The 24,447-nt window shown below is 47.0% G+C and overlaps 1 protein-coding gene across 1 annotated transcript; it reads left to right on the top strand.

The window, feature by feature from the left end:
- The first annotated feature begins 1,453 nt into the window (after positions 1 to 1,453).
- Positions 1,454 to 23,586, top strand: EIF2D (eukaryotic translation initiation factor 2D). The gene is made up of 15 exons (XM_030220763.1): positions 1,454 to 1,618; positions 2,368 to 2,558; positions 3,139 to 3,222; positions 5,018 to 5,108; positions 6,760 to 6,867; positions 9,797 to 10,074; positions 11,690 to 11,807; positions 12,248 to 12,293; positions 12,394 to 12,497; positions 17,649 to 17,807; positions 18,142 to 18,231; positions 18,534 to 18,629; positions 21,303 to 21,423; positions 21,611 to 21,785; positions 23,385 to 23,586. The coding sequence occupies exons 1-15, from the start codon at positions 1,563 to 1,565 to the stop codon at positions 23,453 to 23,455; spliced, it is 1,788 nt and encodes a 595-aa protein (XP_030076623.1). The 5' UTR covers positions 1,454 to 1,562; the 3' UTR covers positions 23,456 to 23,586.
- Positions 23,587 to 24,447: the final 861 nt, after the last annotated feature.

Genomic DNA, 24,447 nt, shown 5'->3' with positions numbered 1-24,447 from the left:
AGGTATAACTTGTCTGGAATGTTTTTACGTTTGGGGAGCGTGCCAGGTGCCCTTGACCTGGATTGGCCACTGTCGGTGACAGGATGCTGGGCTAGATGGACCTTTGGTCTTTCCCAGTATGGCACTACTTATGTACTTATGTACTTATGGACTAACAGAGAAAAGTGTGCAGAGTGGTAAAAACAGTAAAAAGTCCCTGTTCAAAATTCTGCAGCCTTCTGGATTTTTATCCAGCCCAGGCCTGTGCTCAGCTCAGTGACTAAAAACTTGGTTTTGTTTTTAAGGCCCTGATCTCGGGTGCCCCCCCCCCCCCCCCCCAACCAGCAAGGAGCCAGCTGGTGCTCGGACTGTGTGGTGAGAAATCAGAGTTACACTATTTTTCGTGATTTTCAATTTTATTTCATTATCTATACATCTATAGAGAGAGAGAGAGACATAAATACGGGAAGCTTTCAAATACATAAATAAACAGGCACACATAGCAGTCATAAGCGTTTGCTATTGCTTTTATGTAGACCTATCTTTATTGTAACAGAGAGAGGGAACCAAGTACAGAAAAAGCCCCAGCAAAAAAAAAAAAGCACAAAGGGCCTTTAAAAACGAAAGGGAACAACGTTGTTTCATTAAAAAAAAACTTTTTAATAGTGAACGTTGATTGAAGGAAAACCCGACACGGGCCGTGTTTCGGTGCTACCGCACCTGCGTCAGGGTTCACACCAATGACAAAGGAGGCTTCAACACTGTTGATGTGTGCGAGCTCTGCATTGTATTTGGAGGAACACATCACACACACAATTTTGGAAATCATCATCCTTTTGAAATTAGTCTGTTGAAGCCTCCTTTGTCATTGGTTGACCCCTGACGCAGGTGCGGTAGCACCGAAACACGGCCCGTGTCGGGTCTTCCTTCAATCAAAGTTCACTATTAAAAAGGGTTTTAAAAAAAAATGAAACAAGGTTGTTCCCTTTCGTTTTTAAAGGCCCTTTGTGCTTTTTTTTTTTTTTTTTTTGCTGGGACCTATCTTTATTGTCATCATAAGGAAAAATAAAGGCATAGCACAGCACTGAAATCCACAATACAGCATTGCAAACAAAACAAGCTCTGGAGCAGTGACAAAACATTTTGAATATAACCCTCTCCCCTTCACAGACCCCTCGAAAACTCCCCAAACCCCCCTAACAGAAAGAAGAATAGGAGGTTTACTAAAACAATGTTTGGGATCAGCAAGCTCCGCCCACTGGCTTCAGCCCCCCCCCCACCCCCCCCAGAGTTGGCCAGATAGGCTCATGCTGTCTCCGGTATTATTAAACCTCCTTCGCATTGGCTGCGTTTCTTGCGCGTGCCCACGTTCTCGCTCTGCCATTGGTTGCGCCCTCTCACGCTCTCGCTCTGCCATTGGTTACTCGGCGTCACCCGGTCGCTGCACGTGCGCTGCCTGGGGAATGTGGCTGGAAGTTCTTTTCAGGTACGGAAGTAAGATGGCGGCGCCCAGGCAGTGATGCAGGAGTGGCTTTTTCGCTCTCTGTGGCCCGTTCCCCCCACACGCCCCGGGGGCCGCAGACATGTTCTGCAAGGCTTTCAGGGTGAAATCCAACACGGTCGTGAAAGGGTCGGACAGGTGAGTGGCTGCACACGACCCTGCGCCTCTTCCCACTGACCGCTTCGGATTGCCGGCCTTTCTTTGCAATGTGATCATTAGTGCCGTGTAACAACTACCACCCTTTCTCTGTGTGAGAGAGAAGGTGCATATCTTGCTTTTACCAGGGGCGTAGCCAGACATCAGGTTGTGGGTGGGCCTAGGCAAGAAGTGGGTGGGCACCAAGTGTTCCCTCCCCCCACCCCCACCCAAAAAATATCTAAGCTGGCAGGAAAACGCTTCTTTCCACCTTGGCAGTTTGCAGAAGGCATGCGCTGAAAACTGAGCGTGCGCAGGTTCCGGTATCGTTGAGAGTAGCGTTTTTGTTACCATTAGGCGGAAGTCTTCGGTTAGCGGAGCTTGAGATCCTCACCAGCTACTGATAAACGTGTGCTACTGTTGGGTGGGCCTAAGCCCTAAGTGGGTGGGCCCACCTGTGGCTACACCACTACTAGGTACAGTATGTGCTTCTATGCGCCCTGTTATATAACCTTTCTTAAAAGAGGAAAATATTAGCACAGCCGATCCTCGATGGTTTTAAAAAGGACTACAGCAATCAGCTTCCCTCTGGTTTTGGTACAACACAGTACATTGAGCCTAAATGAAGGGGGGGGGGGGGGGGGCGGCTAGATGTCCACTTGAGTCTCCTTGATCCTCTTATGTTTCAGTGAATGAACTGTGTAGGTAAAGCGTTGATAGCACTGATTGAATATGTATTTTGTATCTCTCAGGAGAAAGCTGCGAGCAGATGTGGTAACTGCGTTCCCAGCACTCGGCAGTGAGAAGCTGTCCGAGCTCATACCAAGCAAAGAAGAGCTGAATTTGGTGAAGCTGTACACGCATAAGGGAGAGGCTGTGACTGTTTATGTCCAGAACAGGAATCCAATTTTGTTCGAAGTGGAACGAAGGCTCTATCCAACAGGTGCTAGTGATAGCATTAATCCAGAGTATTGTACATGTAATTACCCACAGTGCTGTACAAGTTGTGAAAATGTGTTATTAAACTAGTGTAATTGCCCCAGAGTTGTTGTAGGAAAGAAAGCTTTTTGAGTCTGCTTAGTTTTCTTTTTCAGATGTAGGTGTTTTAAAGATAATTCACACATCCTTTTTTCCATATCTATTTTGGGTATTAAAAGGAGCCACAGCCTGTAAACTACCCACTTTTCTTAAGGACCAATATGGCCCCGACCAGTAAACTAAAAGTTGGGGAAACAGCAGCTAACTGGAGCAAACACAGTTATAGTATTTAGCTCATGAGTTTTTCAGAGTAAAAGAATTAATTCTGGATTCTACTGCGTAATGCATTTGACAGTAGAGCTGTTATAGTTTTAAAAAAACACACGCATACTTGAGGCAGTGGTACTCACCCTCATGTAGATCCCAGGAACTCTGCCAATGAGGATGTATAGACTCTTAGCTGTCCTGTATGACTGAGCACTTTATGGAGAATGGGAGTGTCATGTATAATGCTAATGTGTATATATGTTTCATTTTCTGGCCAGTGTACACTCTTTGGTCCTATCCAGACCTTCTTCCATCTTTTGTGACATGGCCCCCTGTGCTGCAGAAACTTGCCGGAGGAGCAGGTAAGAAAGATACAGCTGCCTCAGTAAAATTTAGCGACTTGTAAACAGCGAGTGGTGCACAAAGGGGATTGCATGCAAATGAGCTGCACGGATCCCCCCCTTTGTGCATTGCTCGCTGTTTGCGAGTCCGAGGTGCCAAATACATTTGACAGCTCCGATACACTGGACCCCAGATCCCCACCACCACCGCCTCCTAGCTCTCCCCTCTATCTCTCAATCCCCCGTAACAAAATTCCCTGGTGATCCAGTGGACTGAACCCCAGCAATTCACCCTGGTGATCTTGTGACGACACCTTCCCTGCCTCGTGCATACTAGAATGCATCGAGCAGGGGCTGGGCCATTTTGAAAGCAAAGGCAGGAGGGAGGAGCTGTTGCTCATGTCCAACTTTTTTTTAAGGTACCAGGGAGGAGAGGTGTTGCTAGACCACCAGAGTTTGTTTATTTGTTTGTTGCGTTTGTATCCCACATTTTCCCACTTATTTGCAGGCTCAATGTGGCTTACATTGCACTGCCCTGGCTATTGCCATGGCTGAATAGAAATACAATTAATAACACAAGAATATGAGTAACATTAGGTATAACAAGATCGATAATGAAATAACAATTAAAATAATAATGTACTAGAGTAGTTATATGTTCTATTGAAGAGAGAGGTCTTCAGTGATTTCCAAAAATTGATAAGGTCACTTATTTTTTTCACATCAAGTGGTAATGCATTCCAAAGCTGCGTTCCTATGTAAGAAAAACTGGATGAATGTATTAACTTATATTTTAGTCCTTTGCAGTTAGGGAAGTGAAGATTTAGGAATGTGTGTGAAGACCTTTTAATATTCCTGGGTGGTAGGTCAATAAGATCTAACAGGTAGACCGGGGCATCTTCATAGATAATTTTATGAATCAAGCAGCAGACCTTGAACACAATACTACGTTCCTTGAGTGGAAGCCAATGTAATTTTTCTCTTAAGGGTGTGGCACTTTCGAATTTAGTTTTACCAAATATGAGTCTGGCTGCAGTGTTTTGGGCTGTTTGAAGTTTCTTAAAGATTTGTTCTTTACAGCCAGCGTAAAGTGCATTGCAGTAGTCTAATTGACGTAGCACCAAAGATTGTACCTGACTACGAAATATGTCTCTTGGGAAGCAAGGTCTTACTCTTTTGAGTAGTGTGCAGTCCACTGCATCACCAGGGAATTTTTTCAGGGGAGGGTCGGGAGGTGAGGGGGGTGCGGTCCAGTGTACCACCAGGAAATTATCAGCGAGAGGGGGGGGGGGAGAGGTAGGGAGCACAGGCAGGCATCCTTTGGAACTTCCAGCTTGTTACCTTCTTGTTCTGGCAGCTCCATAGCAGCTGTAAAGTTAGCTAATTAGAGGTAGGCGCTCTGGAGCTGAGCAACGCCCAGAATGTTCACTAAAATACTAATGAACTCATTTGCACGGGGCTCTTGGTGTTTGCTAATGACACATGTTAGAGCAGTGTTTCCCAAGTTGGTCCTGGAGTACCCCCTTGCCAGTCAGGTTTTTGGGATATCTATAACGAATATGCTTGAGATTGATTCGCATACACTGCCTCCAAGGATATCCTGAAACCCTGACTGGCAAGGGGGTACTCTAGGACTGACTTGGAAAACAGTGCCTTAGAGCCACAGAAAACCCCTTTGTGCATTGTGTGCTAAATAATATTTGCTTTAGCCTGGCTAGAACCAGTCTGAAGCAAAGGCCAGCAGCACAGTGAGCTTTGTGCATTGGCTCCTAGGAGAAGAATTTACCTAGGATTGACTTTTTTCCCCCCCCTGCAGATCTGATGCTGCCTGGTGTTGTACTGCCACCTTCTGGTCTCCCACAGATACAGCAGGGTAATACCTGTGCTATTACCTTAGTGGGCAACAGGTACAAACTTAAGCTTTTCTCTCTCCAAAATGAAAATATTTTCATTTCCAATGGTTGATATACAATTCTTATTTAAAAATAAATTACCAGAATTCTGATTGCAAAGCTATGAAAGGGGAAACGGTGTCAAAGAAGTTGTAGCAGTGTCACAATTATTCTTGGGTGTTGCATTCTAAAGTTCATTTTTGTTTTCGATATCAGTTCTGATCACTTCCCCCCCCCCCCCCCCCCCCCCCCCCCCCCACTTCTCACTTAACATAGTAACATAGTAGATGACGGCAGAAAAAGACCTGCACGGTCCATCCAGTCTGCCCAAGAAGATAAATTCATATGTGCTACTTTTTTATTTGTACTGTCCTCTTCAGTGCACAGACCGTATAAGTCTGGCCAGCCCTATCCCCGCCTCCCAACCACCAGCTCTGGCACAGACCGTATAAGTCTGGCCAGCCCTATCCCCGCCTCCCAACCACCAGCTCTGGCACAGACCGTATAAGTCTGCCCAGCACTAGTCCCACCTCCCAACCACCAGCCCCAGCACAGACCGTATAAGTCTGGCCAGCCCTATCCCCGCCTCCCAACCACCAGCTCTGGCACAGACCGTATAAGTCTGGCCAGCCCTATCCCCGCCTCCCAACCACCAGCTCTGGCACAGACCGTATAAGTCTGGCCAGCCCTATCCCCGCCTCCCAACCACCAGCTCTGGCACAGACCGTATAAGTCTGCCCAGCACTATCCCCGCCACCCAACCACCAGCCCCAGCACAGACCATATAAGTCTGCCCAGCACTATCCCCGCCACCCAACCACCAGCCCCAGCACAGACCGTATAAGTCTGCCCAGCACTAGCCCCGCCTCCCAACCACCAGCTCTGCCACCCATTCTAGGCTAAGCTCCTGAGGATCCCTTCCTTCTGAACAGGATTCCTTTATGTTTATCCCACGCATGTTTGAATTCCGTTACCGTTTTCATCTCCACCACCTCCCGCGGGAGGGCATTCCAAGCATCCACCACCCTCTCCGTGAAAAAATACTTGGGTTTGTTGAGAGCTTAGTAGTATTGCTACATGTTGGTATTTCTGTATGCCGGATCCTCTGTTGGGCTGAGACTGGAGTAGTGTTGGAAGGCGTATGCCTTGACAACTTTGTACATAAATTGGTTGATCATTTCTCATAGTAACGTGACTTGTTTTGAAGTTATGGGGTTCTTCTTCTTTTTTTTTTTTTCTATGTGAGATCCATATGAGTAAACATTTAGTGAGTTACAGCAGTGTTTAGTTGTGTAGATGGACAAAGGCAGTCTTCAGCTCTTTCCTCCGTTAATCACACTTTAGCTTACTGGTGAACTACAGAGACAGCCATAATGTTCATAGAGGCAATATCTCATTTTTAAATGGGGGAAACTCTTGGGGTATACAAAGCCTACGTGGACATTCACTCACTCTTAAAACAGTCTGCTCACAGGGTTAGAACGGTGGCTTGCTCCTAACCTCTGAAGTGTTTGTGTTAACACTTCTGATATTTCTGTGTCTAACCCATGTCCGCTCACTGTTGGAAATTTTCTACAGAGCTCCTAACCTCTGAAGTGTTTGTGTTAACACTTCTGATATTTCTGTGTCTAACCTATGTCCGCTCACTGTTGGAAATTTTCTACAGAGCTCCTGTAGCTGTAGGTATTGCCACCATGTCAACCGCTGAGATGCTGGGTGCAGGGATGAAAGGGAAGGGAGTCACTGTTCTGCATACCTACACTGACCAGCTATGGTGAGTACTCAAACTCTGGATATCATCTGGAATCAGCTGGTCTGACACTGAAGCATGTCCATGTCTTTCCACACTTCTCCCCTCTCTTTCTCTGCTTGAGAGTAGATGTACCATCCAAAACTTGTTACATATTTCCTCTTTATCCCTGCAGGCCAGTCAGCTTACACTGTCCTAGCAGCAATTGGAGACAGAGAACCACTGGCTTGACGATATCACCCTCTGTAAGAGCTTGTGCAGTCCATAGAGCCCTGCATGGGAATGAGGGCCATGCGGGGACGGAAGCGGTTTCTGTGGGGTTCCTGTTGGGGACGGAAGCGGTTCCTGTTTAAGCGTAAACTGCACCTGCATCAGCCGCGCACCTACCGAGTACTGAGTTCTTTGAGTGGTGTCTCATTGTCTTTGATTTAACAGCACAGATGTGGAAAGTCTTTCATTAAGGAGGCGGTAGAGACACAAATGGTGACAGAATTCAAAAAGGCGTGGGATGAACCCAGAGGATCTCTAATTAGAAAATGGAAGTTATAAAATGCCTAAACTTAAATGGCTGCATGTGTGTGGATGTGTCAAGTGACGCTTAGATGGCAACTCTGGCTGTGATGAACTAGGGCTGATACCTGGCAGACTTGTATGGTCTGTGTCTCAATCTGGATTAGGATGGGCTGGAAATGGCTTAGACAGCAACTTTAGTGGCTGGAATATGAGGACTGTGCTGGACAAACTTTTGTGGTCTATGTTTCACAAATGAGAAGACGAATAGGCTGGAGTGGGCTTCAACGACAACTCCAGCAGTTGGAACGTAAGAATAGGGACGGATGGACTCTATGGTCTGTGTCCCAGAAGAGCCAAAGAAAGACCATAATCAAGTATATAATCATTGTTTATTTAATCATGAATTGATAATGTGTGACTATTGGGCAGACTGGATGGACCGTTCAGGTCTTTATCTGCCGTCACTTACTATGTTACTATTAATCCTTTTTGCTCCCGGTCTGACGTGCAGACCTCAGCTCTGACACAGGAGCAAGCATCATGTGGTGACCTCTCAGCACAAAGTGCCAGTGAATCAGAGACAAGTCTTACATGTGTTCACCAGAGTGTTCCAAGCTCCAACTTTTGTTCTTTCCTTGCCTGCAGTGCTGCAGCTCGCCGACCGGAATTGTTTTTAACGTACCATTAAATTCTTGCAGGACTGGGTGGGGATGGGTAAGAGTCCATTGGGGACAGGTAAGATTTCTGTCCCCGTGCAACACTCTAGTCTCCAGCAGATGGTAGATGATTAAGCCTGTGCCATTTCTTTTGATATAGGGAAGAAAAAGAAAAAAGGAATGCACATATTTGGATATGAAGAGAGATTTTTAAGCAAGAAGACGGGAATTAGGTGGGCTGGTCCTGGAAAATAAAATAAACCTTTCTACCGTACATATGTGTGTGGAGGGTTTTTGAAGCCTGGTGTCAGAATCAGGGCACTGGACCAGTTCATTCTACTCTGACATTTTAGCCTTTATCCAGGATGGTCTGTAGAAGAGAGAGAGAGAAAAACCATATTGTAAACAATGCTTTATAACAATTGAAATCCACAGTGAAGCATCAGAAGGAAGCTTTGTAAACAACATAGTTGGACATGGATCTAAAGAACTTCATTGAGATAGCAAAGAGGCTACCAGAGTTTCAGAAACTCCAGAAATCTGACCAATATCTCTCAACTGGTATATGTTGAGCATCCTGAGAGTGAAAATCACAAACCTGAACTGAGCATGTGCATGGGCACAGGGTTCCTCTTGGTCTGAGAATTCATTTGTCTAGGGTGCAGGCATCTTGGCCAGGGCATGGTCTGGTGCCACTGTAGGGGATCTATAAAGCATCACCTAGGCACTCTACATTGTAGGTTGGATGATTGGGCTTGGCAGGATGCTGTGTTTGAGGCCAGTGTGTTGCATGCAGGCTTGTCATGGTCCCACCCTCATTAGTTACTGCTTTGGTATTTCCCACACGATTGGAATGATCTGGAGGGATGAAGACATCTTACCTGTTCTGGATATGGACTGTACAAGCTCTTATAGAGGGTGCTGTCATCAAGCCAGTGGTTCTCTGTCTCCATCTACTGGTGGTAGAGCACAAACCCACAAGTCTGGACTGGTCTGAAAGTAACTCCAAGGAATGAAAATTACCAGATAAGATCTCCTTTCTTTTTTCTAAACTCTGCTTTTGTTTTTAATGTGTCATTTAAAAGTGAGACTCAGGAGTGTGCTTAGTTATAGAGATGGTGATGGGAAGTGTTATTTGTGAACCTGAGAGTTCCTTGCCCAAGATTACCACACCATTTTGGTTTTATTTCATGAAGGTGAGATGGGGCCTGTACATGAAATCAGCACACTTTTTTTTTTTTTTTTTGCAGAGAACAGAAGGATAGCTGGGTCATTGCTAAGATTTTTTTTTTTGTTCTTTTATCAGCAGTTGTGTACATTGAAATGAGATTCTATTATTCATTTATAACAAATTATAAATTATGACTCAAAATTTCTCATATTAAGGAAGGAGGTGAATTGATTTTTGTACATTCTTATATAATTTAAAGCACACGGTATGTACTTCAGAAAGAACAAAACACTTTGGCTTAAGAAAAAGCCCCCAGATCAATGCCTTGAATTCTGAGGTTGTAACGTGAGCACTTCAAAAGCGGGAATTCCAAATTGGGAATGGATTTTGGAGTGGAGGCAGTGCCTGCCAGCTCTCGGCTGCTCTGTGGGTTATGGGTCTCTTCATTTAAGATGAAATAGATTTGCTGCTGCTCATTTGTTTTCCCCCTTTTTGGGGTGACTGATAATCTGCTGCTACAGTGAACCGAAGAAACGTCTAAGGAGATGTTGGTTTTCTTTTGGGGTTAGTAAAATCACTTTGAAATCTGAATGACACTTTTTTATGTTTGAAGGGCTTTGGGAGAGAAATGTTTGCCGCCTATAATTCCTTCCCTTGAGCTGGAGACCACAAAGGCTGTCGATGGCAATGAAGAAGAGAGACCAACCACTCTTTCGCATGAGCAGTCTCCAGCCACTGAGAGCCTAAGTCTGAAGGAAGCAGAGAATGATCTGCTGCAGCTGGAACAAGGGGATGCGGAGGTCGATGCAGTGCAGCCGCCGCAAGAAGATGTGAAAGATGCTGAGCCGACTGAACAGAAGGGCGACATGGAGGAGCCCAGAAGCTCACAAGGTACCGTACTCGGCCCAGTTACTTCTGATAGGCAGCATATCCTTCTCAGTGGGTGGAGGGAGCAGAACGTGTGGTAGAATGAAAGGTCAGATGTGCTGTGATTGCACCAGTCCTCAAAAAGCTTTCACTGGACCGTACCTGCCCTTTGAACTCTCATACCATCTCCCTCCATGAGTCACTCAGTCAGCACTCGTAGATCCCTCTGCATTCCCAGCAGTAGCCACATTTGTACAGATTGTCGCTGTTCCCTACCACAAAGACGACGCAGCTTGTGGAATCCAGCCAGTCGCGGATCCATCACTCTGTGGGGACTTAACTTTCTCTTAAACCACAGTTCCTATTTGCAGTGCTGCTATAATTACTTATCATCAGCTCTGTCTGGTTTTTAGGCTGTCCACACTGAGGATGTGCGAGAGAGCTTTTCATAAAGTGTTACCACTATATGAAAATCAATTTTTGGATTATTCTTTGGGAGTAAGCTAGCGCAGAGGTTCTTAACCCTTTTTTTTTTTTTGTTCCTACACCCCTTTAACTGATTAACGAAACCCTCTCAGTTGCTAAATCACATGTCCACTAGTGACTATTGACAACTTCATATGTCGCTGGTAGTTGCTATAATTACAATAGCACACGGCTAACACTATCGGAGAAGTCAGACTTCAAACTACAGTGCTATATAAATTGTACCTAATGCTTCTGAAGAAAATGAAATCTAACATATATCGTTGTAAACGGTCAAGACTCTTTCCTGCACCCCATTTGACCTCTTCCCCACACCCCTGGTAAAGAACCCCTAGGTTAGAGGGTACTTCAAAACAGGGGCATAGCCAGACTTCGGCGGGAGGGGGGTCCAGAGCCCGAGGTGAGGGGGCACATTTTAGCCCCCCCACCACCACCACCATTGCCGACCCCGCCGCCACCACCAACTTTGCCCCCGACCCTCTCAACACCCCCCCCCACCCCGCCGCCAACCCGTCGTCACCTACCTTTGCTGGCAGGGGACCCCAACCCCCGCCGGCCGAGGTCCTCTTGTTCTTGCAAAAGGCTTCTTTCTGTTTCTGACATCCTGCACGACGTCAGAAACAGAAGGAAGCCTTTTGCGAGAAGAAGAGGACCTCGGCCGGCGGAGGTTGGGGTCCCCCGCCAGCAAAGCCAGGCAACGGCGGGAGAGAGGGTCGTCGGCAGGAGGGTCCAGGGCCAAATCTATGGGGGCCCCTGGCCCCACGTAGCTACGCCACTGCTTCAAAACCATGTTTAAAAAAATCCCTGTCCTAGACCAAAAACCTAGCTGAAGGGATGACAGTTGTCCGTACCAGGGCAGGAGGAGCTGGGGACCTCGATCCAATTAGTAACATCCAGACTGTCGCCTTCTGTAATTTACGGCTTAACCGTGTGCCTTTGAGATGGGGACAAAGGGGATGTAGACATCACAGACATGAATGAAAAAGGAGATGTGCACAGGAATACAGAAAAAGCCAAATACCCAACCATGTTCCTTCTCCATCCCCGCAGTGACAGGAGTTTCAGTCACATGGGCTCAGGTGATTTGGTGTCAGCTCTGAAGCTCTGTCACATTTGAGTACTATTAAATTCTGCTTTTTTTCCTCCTCCCCAGAACTGATGGATGAGCTGCTGCTTCAGTGCTTTTTCCAGGCTTTGAAAAGCAGAGTGAAGAAGTCAGACCTACCTCTCCTCACCAGTACCTTCCTGCGCAATCACATGTTCAGCTCTTGGTAATAAAATATTTACAGGCTGAGTGCATTTGATGAAAGCTATTTGAAAAAAAGCATCACATCCTCAGAACTAGTTGAAGCTCCAGCTGCTTAGGCCGCTGCTGGCTAGTAGAACAGAAAATAAACTTGATCTGTGTGATATGACTGGGAAACCGGAAAGAGGTCTGAAAAGGTGTTCCTCCTATATTTTACTCTGTGCTTCTGCAGCAGGATCAGGGTTTTTGGAGAAGCAGTTGGGGGGGGGGGGGGGGGGGGGGGTTAAGGGAATCTTCAAGCCCCACTTCTGATAAAAATAAGTTGGCCTCTGCCATCTTTAGTTGCCCTGTCATCTCTCCATTGGGGCTGTCATACCACCCAGTATAGTAACCATATGTGCATGCTGGTTCATTCCAGTACAGATTTTGTGTGTGTATTGAATTGATTTTCTCTCAACACAACAGCCCTGAGGGAAAACAGGTGGACATTAAGAAGTCGAGTTACAAGAAGGTGAGAACTGGTGTCGGCCACCATTCCCTGGCTGGTTGCTGTGGATTGCAGGCTGTTGCTGTTTCTGACATGGTCTTTGTTTCCTGTCTTCTGCACACAGCTGTCCAGGTTTCTGCAATGCATGCAGAATAGAAAGATCTTGCAGGTGAGGGAGCTGAGCAAAGGCGTGGAGAGCATCGTAGATGTGGACTGGAAGCATCCAGAGTAAGTAAGAAATACCCATGTTTATTTCTCTCACCTGGTCCTCACAATATCCACAGAAGGTGGAAAGAACGCAGATCCCACGAGGTAGATAGAATACAGTAACAAGGAGTTGGGAACTGGATCAGGACCTTCGGGACGCTGGAATGAAATTGTAGGCGTTTATTAATATTAACTCAACATGGAACCACGTTTCGGCACATGCGTGCCTGCCTCAGGAGTCCTGATGCGTATACTTGATGATCACGTTTGTCGGTGATGATACTTCTCGTGAAAAGAGCATGAGCTGGTCTTTAAAATGACCGTTGGTGAAAGGAACAATAGTTGAGCAGTCTGTTTAAAACAGGATTTGGCACTTTACAGGCTGCTCAACTATAGTTTCTTTCACCAACGGTCTTTTTAAAGACCAGCTCATGCTCTTTTCACGAGAAGTATCATCAACGACAAACGTGATCATCAAATATACGCATCAAGACTCCTGAGGCAGGCACGCATGTGCCGAAACGTGGTTCCATGTTTGAGTCAATATTAATAAACTAGTAAAAAATGCCCGTTTCAAAAGGGAAGGAAACGGGCGCTAGCAAGGCCATCCCCCACCCTCCCTCGCTGTTCCAGACTCTGCCGTCCCTCCATTTCCCCCCCTTCCGTGACCCAGTCGACCCCCCCCCCCTTCGCGGCGAAAACCGTCCCCCGCCGCCGTCCAGTACCTGTGCTGACGGGGGACCTCAACCCCCGTCAGCCGAAGTCCTGTGCTGGCATTCGCGGCGTTGCTACTTCAAGGATTTTGTGTTTAAGTTCCTCTGCGTGCGGTCCAAGGCACAATCGAACGTTGGAGGTTGGCGTTTCGTCGCGTGTCAGAGCTCCGCCCTCATCATCACGTAGTGACGCGAGGGCGGGGCAAACAGTCATGGGCAAAGGGGATATCTCGATGCCTCAACTTCAGGTGGTGGCTTCATTTAGAACGTTGGGGCTGCGAATTATGTGCGGATGGGACGTGGCTGAGGGCGGGTCTATGACTGGCAGTGAGGGGTGCACGAGTGAGAGTGAGTGTTGCTGACAGCCTAGCCTACCAACACTGCAGGGCTTCAGGGTTTCCCTCCCACAGAGTGAGCTTCAGAATGTTCCATGTGAGAATTATTTATATAGATGTACAATTTCATTCTGGCGTGCTGAGTCTGTTTTTTGAAGAGCATGATCCAGTTCCCACTCCTTGTTCCTGGATCCTCACAATATCCAGACAGATCCTTATTTTTAGGGTGCCCGCCATGAATAGTCATGCAGTCTGAAAACATTTGGTCTGAGAAAGATTAATTTTCATTTCCATTACATAGCTTCCCGCTGTTCCAGAATCTGTGAGATAGTTTTGTCCATCAACCGGCAGATGGAGAGCTGAAATCTGAGCTGAGACATCTCTCTCTTAGCATCCAGTCCAGCTCCTCAGTATTTTCTGTCTCCAGGAGATAGATGGACACACTTTTCAGTCTCTGGTTCTGAATGATTTGCACCTGGTCCCTAGTTGAGCTTTGCCAGTGGCTTGAGTCTGCAGAGTCGTATCTGGAGGTCTTCAGATCCCTGTCTCTGGTGCCTCTTGAAGTTTTCTTCTTCCCTTCCCTCAACTCTCCCCTGTTTCCTGTGGAGCTCTTCTTTTCCAGCACAAAGGTTTACTGGAGAGTGTGGCGCTGAGTATCGGTCCTGATCCTCTCTCATCTGGGCTAAGACTAAAGTTCGACTCAGAACCGTTTGGACAGCTGCAGGTTCTACTTGGTAAAGGGGAGGGCTCCTGACTTGCCGCTTGGGACTGGGTTGTGCTGCACTTGTGCCAGTCAGGGTGAATGGCAACTCCCACAGAGGCAGTTAAGCGGTTTTCCTGCTGTGGGACACACTGACCTGCGGGGCATTGCAGTGCATGCAAGTGCGGGATGTAGGGGAAACAGCAGCAAGCACATCTTCGGATCTGGCACAGAATCCAAATACGTCAGGCTCTCCAGCAGGGCTGGTGCACACTTTGATGCAGAAGAGCGCGGGAACGGGCACAGTTTTGTTGGGGCTGACTGGCAGTGGGAGCAACTTCTGTCTGATCATACACGGAGTACAGCTGACATTTTACAACCAAAGGCCTCAATATTGGGCTCCTTCTTTTCTCCAGAGTTTATGTTGCTCTTATACCAGGCCTGTTTACTGAAGCAGGGACAGTCAGAGTTTCTGCAAGGTGCTTCAGTTTCTCACCCCATTGGTGTTCTGGCTCCTAAGAGTTCTCATTTAGCCCCATCTGTCCACCCCTGGAGGTCTATCTCTGCTTGTCCCTTCTTATCTGATGTGGCCTCAGTCTATTCAGCAGAGGGGCCATCATTGAAGGAACCATTAGAGAAGGGAGAGCTCCCTCCTGAAGAAGGAAATGACTCGAAAGTACTGAGGTGTTTCATAAAGAGGAGTTCAGCACTCTTATTTCTGAGGCTTTGGCGGTGCTTTCCATTGAGGAGCCTTCTGTTTCAGCGTTGGGAGTTCCATCTTCGTCAATCATGAGTGGGCTTAGAGGTCCTTCTAAAGCTTTCCTGGATGCATCCAGACATTCAAGACCTGATTACAGCAGAATGGGTCTCGCTAGATGCAAGGCTGAGAGGGAAGAGCCGTGGCTTGGCCTCTACCTGTTGGTTCTGGAGGAGAAGGAGAGACTGCAGCTTCCCAGGATGGACTCCCTTGTTGCAGTGGCTACTAAAAAGACCACCTTGCCGTTGGAGGGGGCCATTACCCTAAATGACCTACAGGATAGGAAGCTAGAAGGTCACGGAAACAAGCCTTTGAAGTGGCCACTCTGGGCCTTCAAGCGACGGTGTTCAGCTCATTCTAGGGATGAAGTGTCCACACATGTTCGCTCGTCTGGTTAGCGTTAGGTTAGTGAGTTGCTTTAGGTTGTGTTTATTCTCAGTTTTTTCTTACTGCTTGTCTACGTATATACTGAGGAGCTGGACTGGATGCCAAGAGAGAGATGTCAACTCAGTTTTCTATCTCCACCTGCTGGTTGATGGACACAACTATCCCACAGGTTCTGAAATAGTGGGAAGGACTAATGGAAAGAAAATGTATCAGGTAAGGTCTAATTTCTCCACGTGGATTGGATTTCATTCTTCACGTCTTCAGATATGAGCTCAGGGGGAGTTGGCAGGTCCTTTCCTAAGAGGGCTTATTTTGTCTGTAACTGAAGCAATAGCAAGTGAGGGAGGTGGGATTTGAACTCTGCCTTCTCTTGTTCTCAGACATAAAAAAAAAAGTAGGGGGTGACTGAATGACTTCCAAAGTGTGGATTGATGTAAAAATCGTCTTTACTAAATCAAGCACCAAGATAGGACACTTGGATACGTCATAGAGATTTGTTTTTTCCCTGTTTCTTCATTTACGTTCTCTGGTTCTCAGCCTGCAGTTCTAACCACTAAGCCACTCTGCCACTCTTAAAAACCTTTTTGTCCCTTATACTTCTCTTATCTGATGCTGCTGTTTAACACTAAGACACGATGTAGCTGCTGTTCTTACCGCAGACAGATGGAAAACGTAGGTGGTGGCTGTGGCAGGACGCGGGTAGTACACAAATTTTAATGGGAGAGCCTCAACGGGGATTGACCATGCAATAGGTGGTACCAGTGTGGCAGGGCTCCAGGTGTCTGCTCAGCCCTTTCCCTCTGGGTTCAGTGCCTGCTATCTCATCACCTACCATATAGCGTAATTAACCTTACTGGAGAACTCCTAAGGCAGGGCATCTTTTCTGTATAATTACAACAGTGATTCAGGCAGTGCTCTGCAGGGTTTGGTAGAGTTGTGCAGATAAAATACTTCTGGAAACACTTTAGCTGTGGGTTATGATTTAGCTCCCACTGAGAACAAGAAAAGATTGAGCTGAAAGTAGAGGCTTTGGGTAAGAATTGAAATGCTTTCTTTTATTATCTGTTTTTTTGTAAACCACTTTGATATTTGCATACGAAAGGCAGTTAAGAAAATGCATGAATATAAACCAGAAAACAAATCTTTTTTAAGGGGGGGGGGGGGAGGGGGGTTAACAATACATCAGGATTAAAGAAAGCCTATTGTTTAGGTCTTGTTCACCTGGTTAAGCTTTCATAGCAGGGTTGAACAAGGATTGGGCAGTTTATCTTGATTTGATTCTCTTCTACTCTTCTTTTTCTAAACACAATATGAATGGCTTCCTAGGCAGCCAACTCTGGAATGCCCTCCCCAGACCTATCCGATCAATCTGTGACTATCTACCCTTCCGGAAAGCACTAAAAACCCATTTATTCAAGCAAGCCTACCCAAATGACCCAGACTAATCTTATGAACCCATCTACCTAACACTTATGCACGTGACAACGACATTGACCCAGACTGTATCTCCCACCTTATTCCCTTCTCCATTGCCTATCTCTACCTACTCATCTCTTCTATTATTCTGGTACTAGCCGTTGAGCCCGTTAAAACAGGCTGGTATTGGGGTTTTCAGAGGTCGACGCTGGCCTCCCCCCCCCCCCCCCCCAGCGAGGTCACCGCTACCGTTCCCCCCACTCACCCCCGGAGTCGCCGCCACCGCCAGCCCTCCACCTGGCCCAGGCCCTCTGTCCGCTACTGAACTTACATCCATTCGCCCGAACGCAGCACGCACATCGGCTGAGCTGCCGTCGACCTTCCTTCTCTGCCTGTGTCCTGCCCTCGTGTGACGTAACGTCAGCGAGGGCGGGGCACAGGCAGGGAAGGAAGGCGGACGGCAGCTCAGCCGATGTGCGTGCTGCGTTCCGGCGAATGGATGTAAGTTCAGTAGTGGAGAGAGGGCCTGGGCCGGGTGGAGGGCTGGCGGCGGCCACACCGGGTGGGGGGAGCGGAGGGGCAGTGGTAGAGACCTCGGCGGCTTTGCGCAGTTTCCCCCTCTGTCCCGCCCCCGTCATGTATTCACACGGGGGCGGGACAGAGGGAAGTCTCTACTGTGCATTTGCGAGTGAGTCGGTCACTCGCCGTTTATATGTTTGAAATTTAACTTTTACTTTCTCTAACAATATTCTGTATTCCCTGTTACTATGTAAGCCGCAGTGAACCTGCTTTGAGTGGGAAAGCGCGGGATACAAATGTAATAATAAATATGAAGGAAAAGTACTTTTCTGCTTTTTATTTCAGGATCCGAGCCTTTGTTGCCCTGGATTCAGCATGCACAGTACAAGATCTCGAGAAGAGCAAGGAGAAAACGGGGGACCAGCCGTACCACCCCCCTGACATCGTCCCGCTCTACGGCATTTCTGCTAAGATGTTGCCCCTCTTCCAGGAGGCAGGACAAAGGTAACCCCAGTTGCGCCAACAGAGTTGTCCTGCTTGGCCGTCGCATTGCCAAACACAAACGAATAGGTGATTGGAAATATAAGGTTGTTTTTTTTTTATTCAAGAGTAATTCCATCTCTGTTGTTACCAGCAAGGTGAACAAAGGGCTTCCTGTCCCAAAACTGAATACATGTTCTGAAGATACGGCTCTGATTCCTGATGACTAGGCCATATAAAATCAGATTTCGATGATAACATCTTACAGAATTCTTTTATTTAAAGAATTATGCTTTGGTACGGGTCTGAGAGACAGAATCGCAACACAGCTGTTTCCCTTTTGTTCTGCTATTTTCAGGAAAGGGGACGTCCTCTCCAGCAGTGATGTCAAGAGCATTATCATTAGCTATGTGAAAAGCAACGAACTTGTTGATGAAGACAATAAAAAGTGAGTAGGCGGAATCAAAACGACACGCTGAGCCTGAGCTAAAACTGTTTTGGAAGGCCGGGAGCTGCTGCAGTTTCATTGTTAGTAACGCTTCAGTGCAGGTAAGGTTCCAGGGAGCACCAGGACAGGCCCAGACGAAGCACTTCCTTGACTATCAGTAACTACTCCATGCCTGAAACAAAGGGCAAGCGACACGTGTCACACAGAGATTTTTACTGCAGAAATGTTCCCTTTGTATTTGGTCCTTATGCTGGTGGAGTTTTATTTACCATCTTTAAAATCATATTGGGTTTTTTTTTTAGCTTTGTAACCATCAATCCCATTCTGTGTGACTGTGTGCTGGAGAAATCGGAGCAGAGCGACGTTGCCAAGCTGAAGTGGGAAGATCTGCTCAGCAGGTAATAATAAATAGAGTTCGCCTCTTCTCTACCCCTTTCACATAGGAACAGGGGTACTTTTTATAAGGGTGTAACTGGGAGCAGAAAAATGTCAGGAAGTATTTTTTCACGGAGAGAGTGGTGGATGCTTGGAATGCCCTCCCGCGGGAGATGGTGGAGATGAAAACGGTAACGGAATTCAAAAATGCATGGGATAAACATAAAGGAATCCTGTTCAGAAGGAATGGATCCTCAGAAGCTTAGCCGAGATTGGGTGGCAGAGCTGGTGTTGGGAGGCGGCTAGTGCTGGGCAGACTTCTACGGTCTATACCCTGAAAATGGCAGATACAAGTCAAGGTCAGGTGTACACCGTCAACTTTTGGAGAGACGCACTAAGACCAGCTCACGGTCAACTTTTGGAGAGACGCACTAAGACCAAGACTATTAAGCTAAGTTTGAATTTATATCCAGTCTGTGAGTGTGAAATACAGTAAATGTACCAGTAAGATCCCCAGGAGGTTTTTTGCCGATGACGAGGAAGTCCAACTCCGTGTCGACCGTATGTTGAGTCCAGGAGTTTGCTCGAGGCTTTTTCCTCCTCATATATAAAAAAGTGTGCATAGGAAATTTTATCCAGAACCTTGTTTAGATTAAAGTGTGGAAGTATGCGAGCAGCCAGTGGTATAGTGGTTGGTGCTATTGCAAAGACCTGAGTGACCTGTTGAGACGTTCCATGGGCCTTTACACTACTTGTGGCTTCATTCTGCAGATAGGCCTATGGTTACACCTGGAGAGGCTAGGCTTAATCTGATTGATTTCTTCAACTGGGTGACCAAACAGTAGGACATGGGAGGGGCGCTGGATGTGGTATACTTGGATTTTGGCAAAGCCTTTGACACGGGTCCGCACAGGCGACTGATAAATAAATTTAGTGCCCTTGGTATGGGTCCTAGAGCAACTGACTGGGTTAAAAATTGGTTGAATGGAAGGAGACAGAGGGTAGTGTTAAATGGAGCTTGCTCTGAAGAAAGGGCAGGGATCGGTCATCGGGCTGGCTCTTTTTAATGTCTTTGTGAGTGATATTTGGAAGGGCTGTCTGGTAAGGTTTATCTCCTTGCGGATGATACCAAACTCTGCAACAGGGTGGACACCCCGGAAGGTGTGAATGACGTGAGGAAGGACCTACCGAAGCTGGAGGAATGGTCCAATATTTGGCAACTAAAATTTAATGCAGGGTCATGCACTTGGGTCAGAAGAATCCGAGGGAAAGGTACAATAAAGGGGGTAAAGTGCTTCTGTGTACGAAGGTACCGAGGAACTTGTGAGTGACTGTGTCTGATGACCTTATAGTGGCCAAACAGGTAGAAAGGGCGACGGTCAAAGCCAGTAGGATGCTTGGGTGCATAAGGAGAGGGATGACCAGCAGGAAAAGTGATAGCGCCCTTGTATAAGTCTGGTGAGGCCCCATTTAGGCTACTGTGTGCAGTTCTGGAGACCGCACCTACGGAAAGATATACACAGGATGGAGTCGGTCCAGAGGGCGGCTACAAAATTGGTAAGCGGTCTTGAACATAAAACATATAGAGACAGACTTATGAATCTTGACATGTACACGCTGGAAGAGAGGAGGAGGCATGAAAGAGACGTTTAAATATCTCAGGGGCATTAATATACAGGAAGTGAGCCTTTTTCAACTGAAGGAAAACTCTGGAACAAGGGGGCATATGATGAAGTTAAGAGGGAATAGGCTTAGGAGGAAGCCAATAAAGTATTATTTAATGGAAAGGGTGGTGGAAGCATGGAATGGCCCAAGGGCCCAGAGACTCTAAGGGGCCCAGAGGCTCTGATCTAGTAGCCTCAGGAGGGGGGGGGAAACGTGTTCTTTCCTGCCTGGCCCACTGGGCTGCCGCTATTCCTCCCCCGCCCAGCACCACTGTATTTTAAAAATGGCGGCCTAGACTCCCTGCGGAAGACTGTCGAGACCCATGAGACTACCGCGGGAAGTCTCGGCCGCCATTTTGAAAACAGCGGTGCCAGCAGGCGGGAAAGAATGTTCTTCCCCGCAGAGGCCACCAGACTACCAGGACCCCTGAGCTAGGATCAGGGCAGTGGGGGGGGGGGGGGGGGGGGTGTCAGGCAGCGGCTGGGTGAGGGGGGGCCCAGACCACCCTCTGTCCAGCCCTAGATAAAACCAAGGTTTTTAAAAGGAGAGCAGAAAAATACACAGATTCACACCCGTTTCCTCTCAAGTATGTGTATCTGCTTAGAAAGGCCTTTCTGGGCTCTTCTGAGTTCTAGGAAAGATAAGCCCGTCCATGTCTCTGTCGAACACTGTTACCAGTGTGTGGCTGACTCATCCTGCCAGTCTATGGAGAAATGGGAACCTTTCCCCTTCAATTGCTTCATGTTCATTGATTAACTGGGGTACCGCATTTTCTTATCTCAGTTTGCCTTGTGTCCCTTTTTTTAAATAAATTTTTAAATAAAAATTTGTATAAAATCTCAGAAGTATAACTGGAAAAAAAAAATAAATCAGTATTTGGTGTGATTTTCCATTTTAGAACGTGGGCAAAAGGGAAAACATTGGCATGCAAATGACATCAGAGGTGCAAGTAAGGCTGATATTCTTAAGCACCTTTTCAGATGTCACTCGTACAGCTTCCAACCTGCCTCTAAACATGAGCCTCATTTCAGGTGTATGGAAAGACTTCAGCCCTTCTACCAGGTCACCTTCCATGGCCAGGAGCCCATGCTTAGGAAAGGAAGCCTGGATCCCATCGACATCACTGTGGCTCAGAGATCATCTAATAAAAAGGTAATGCTTTTGCCTTGCAGTCAGGCCCTGCGCTGCGCGCCTCTTGTGAGGACAGAGTCAGTGGTAGGATGCTTTGAGTACTATTTGCATTCGTCAGACAGAATTTGCGCTAGGTACAATGTACAGATATGGTAATGAGCCCCGCCTCTCCCAGTCTCACACAAGTCTCTCTTCCTTTGCTATGCAGGTGACTCTGATTAAAAACCTTGAGCTGTATGCGCTGGACCCACATTCTGTTGCCGCTGTGCTGCAGCAGCGAGTCCAGGCCAGCGCCACCGTCACTGCCCTTCCTGGCTCCAAGGACAGAGCCCAGGTCCAGATCCAAGGCAACCAAGTTCGTGCGTTAGACAAGCTTCTGCTAGGTGAGTGAGTAATGGGGTCCTCGATGGATGTTTGAATATGACAGGCAGGGGAGCCCCCGTGCTTCATTTATTTGCCCCGGGTACTTGTGACCTGGATTGGCCACTGTTGGAAGTGGGGCACTGGCCTGACCCACTATGGCTATTCTTATGTACTAAAGTTCATGCCGACATTAATATCAGTGGCTTATGCATAAATAGCTATAATTGGGCTAGTCAGGTGCTCTATATATGTGCTTGTTTGGAACAGGGGGTGTCTACTAAGGCTTGAAGGTGAGGTGGGTCGCTTGGTTCACACTGTGAATGTTAGAGGTGGTTTAGTAGCAGGACCAGAGCAGAGGATAGACACAGGCCAGTCACCTAATAGGACTGTGAACCAGGGATGGTTCAGCTGCTAGCCATGCACCCAGCTATTCAAACATCCTTTTCCCTTAACTAGGGATAATCAACTGCTTTTTGGCATGGTTTTACTGGAAGTAGGTCACATCAGTTTCTTTGGGTGAGTTGCTATATTAGCGTGTGTGGAATTCAGCAAGGCTTTAGGTGTCGCTCCTCATGGATGACTTCGGTAAATAAATAAACTCTGCTTCCTTGATATGACCTGATGATTTAGGAACTGGATGAGGGGTGGCAACAGAGGGTAGCGGAAAATGGAGTAAAGGAATGTTAAACAGTGTTGTGCCACAGGGATCATTTTGAGGGCCCCCCATCCCCCCTTTTTTTTTTTTTGTTAACGTTGCTTTAAACCAATAGGGAAAAGTTTGTCTTTTGTGGATGATACCCAAATCGGCAAAAGAAATAGATGCACAGACATGCTGCAAGGTGTGAAAAACAGGAAGAAGGATGTAGCAAAGCTTGACTGAGCTAGAGCGTAGCAAAAAAAAAAAAAAAAGTGCAGACTGGTCATTTCATCTGCAGAAACCCAAGGTTGCGGAGCAGTACAGGGGTGAAGTGCTGCTGAACACGAAAGAAGGGTGGAAGCTGTATCTGCTGAGCATAAGGTGACGGGAATGGCTAGTAGGAAAAAAGGTGATAACGCCTCTGTATAAGGCTCTGGTCAGACCTGTGTACAATTCTGGAGACCACCTTCAAAAAGACATGAACAGAATGGAGTTGGTTCCGAGGGCAGCTGTTAAAATGGTCAGTGGTCTTTGTTGTAAATCATAGGGCCTTAAAGATCTCAAAATGTATACTTTGGAAGAATGGTGGGAGAGGGCCGCTAAAGAGACATTTAAAACTCTCTGTGGCATAAATTCATAGGAGGGGGCCAAGCTCTGGACCAGAAGAGGGTCTTACGATGAAGGTGAGCAGGGATATTTCTTTATGGGAAGGGTGGTGGGTGTGCGGATGGTGCCTGAGGCAGAAGACGAGATTGTGGAGCTGCTTAGTTGGTACAGATAGGCTGTATGGTATTTACCTACCCGTCTGCCCATCAGTGCCACCTACTATCCTTTTCCCTCTCTTAGAAATCCTGGCGTAGAGTTAACAAGCTCTTGCAGTTAATTAGAGATTGTGGTGCTATATATCTTAATCCCACGGAGGAGCTGGCCCATGAAGCAGCCTCCTTAGAAGGTCACTAACCTTTTGTAAATCTCCTTGCAGAGGAATACAGCCTGCCTCGGAAATACGTCCAAGGCCTGGAGAAAGCATCGAAGTCCAGCAAAAAGAAGTGAAACCGTTTTGGACTGGAACCGTGTCTGCATCCCATCACTGGAGCAACTGTGCAACAGGATCTTTCTAAAGCAACTTCTCATCAAAAAGGACCCTGCTGTCTTTAGCTAGAAAATAAATTTTTTTTATTTGAGATGGCCTCCTTTTTTCTTAGTTATTTGGCAGAACCATGATCAAATTACTGCGGCTGATCCTTTTATGGGACTTAGGGAACAGCTTTGTGACTCCTGCTGGAGTTAGAATCCCTTCAGCATATCAGACCAGTCTGATCTTTTACACGGCCCTGCTGGACAAGAGCTTCAGAACCTCGGGTCCTATGGTCTGCTTTTCACTAGTGTCCTGTTAATATTCCAGAGGCCTATTTACAAAGCTGCTTTGGCTGTTAATTTTTCGTGTGCCTTAATGTTGAATGGCCAATGCCTTAGTTAACCTAAGGCAGTGGTTCTCAAATCTGTTCGGGTCAAGACGCCCTTAAGGTGTTGGTAATTTTTTTCACGGTGCTCCCTAAGTCAGAAGAAATACATAAAATTCTGTTTATTTAGTTAGGATCAAATTTTATCACAATTTACAAGCAGCAATGTGGCTTAATATGCAGCTTGTCTTGGTCCTGGGCCAATATTCTGCCTGTGCTCGCAGGCCGCTCCCTCCCACTTCAGCCAGCGAGAGACAAAGCTGGACCCTTCCCCCACTCCGCTTCTCTACAGCTGTCCACTGATTCAACAACACTGTAAAATGAATTTATGTAACACAAAAATGATATTGGGGGGGGGGGGGGAGAGAGAGAAGGAGAGCTGCTTTTGTCTGCTGTTCTCCCTTGCTCTGTCCCCTGCTCCTGTGGGCTGGGAACCGAGTTAACAGTTAACTCTGCGCAGAGTTAAGTCCTTCCTCCTGCCACGGAAGTACTTCACACAGGAGGCGGGGCAAGGCAGAAAGGAGGACTTGACCTGTAGATGGCGGCAGAGCAAAGTTAACATGCAATAACCCGGGTCCTGCC

The sequence above is a fragment of the Microcaecilia unicolor genome, chromosome 12 (genome assembly GCF_901765095.1).
Source record: "Microcaecilia unicolor chromosome 12, aMicUni1.1, whole genome shotgun sequence".
Lineage (NCBI taxonomy): Eukaryota > Metazoa > Chordata > Amphibia > Gymnophiona > Siphonopidae > Microcaecilia > Microcaecilia unicolor.
Note: the sequence above shows the minus strand (reverse complement) of the source record. Positions and strands in the feature narration are given on the sequence as shown.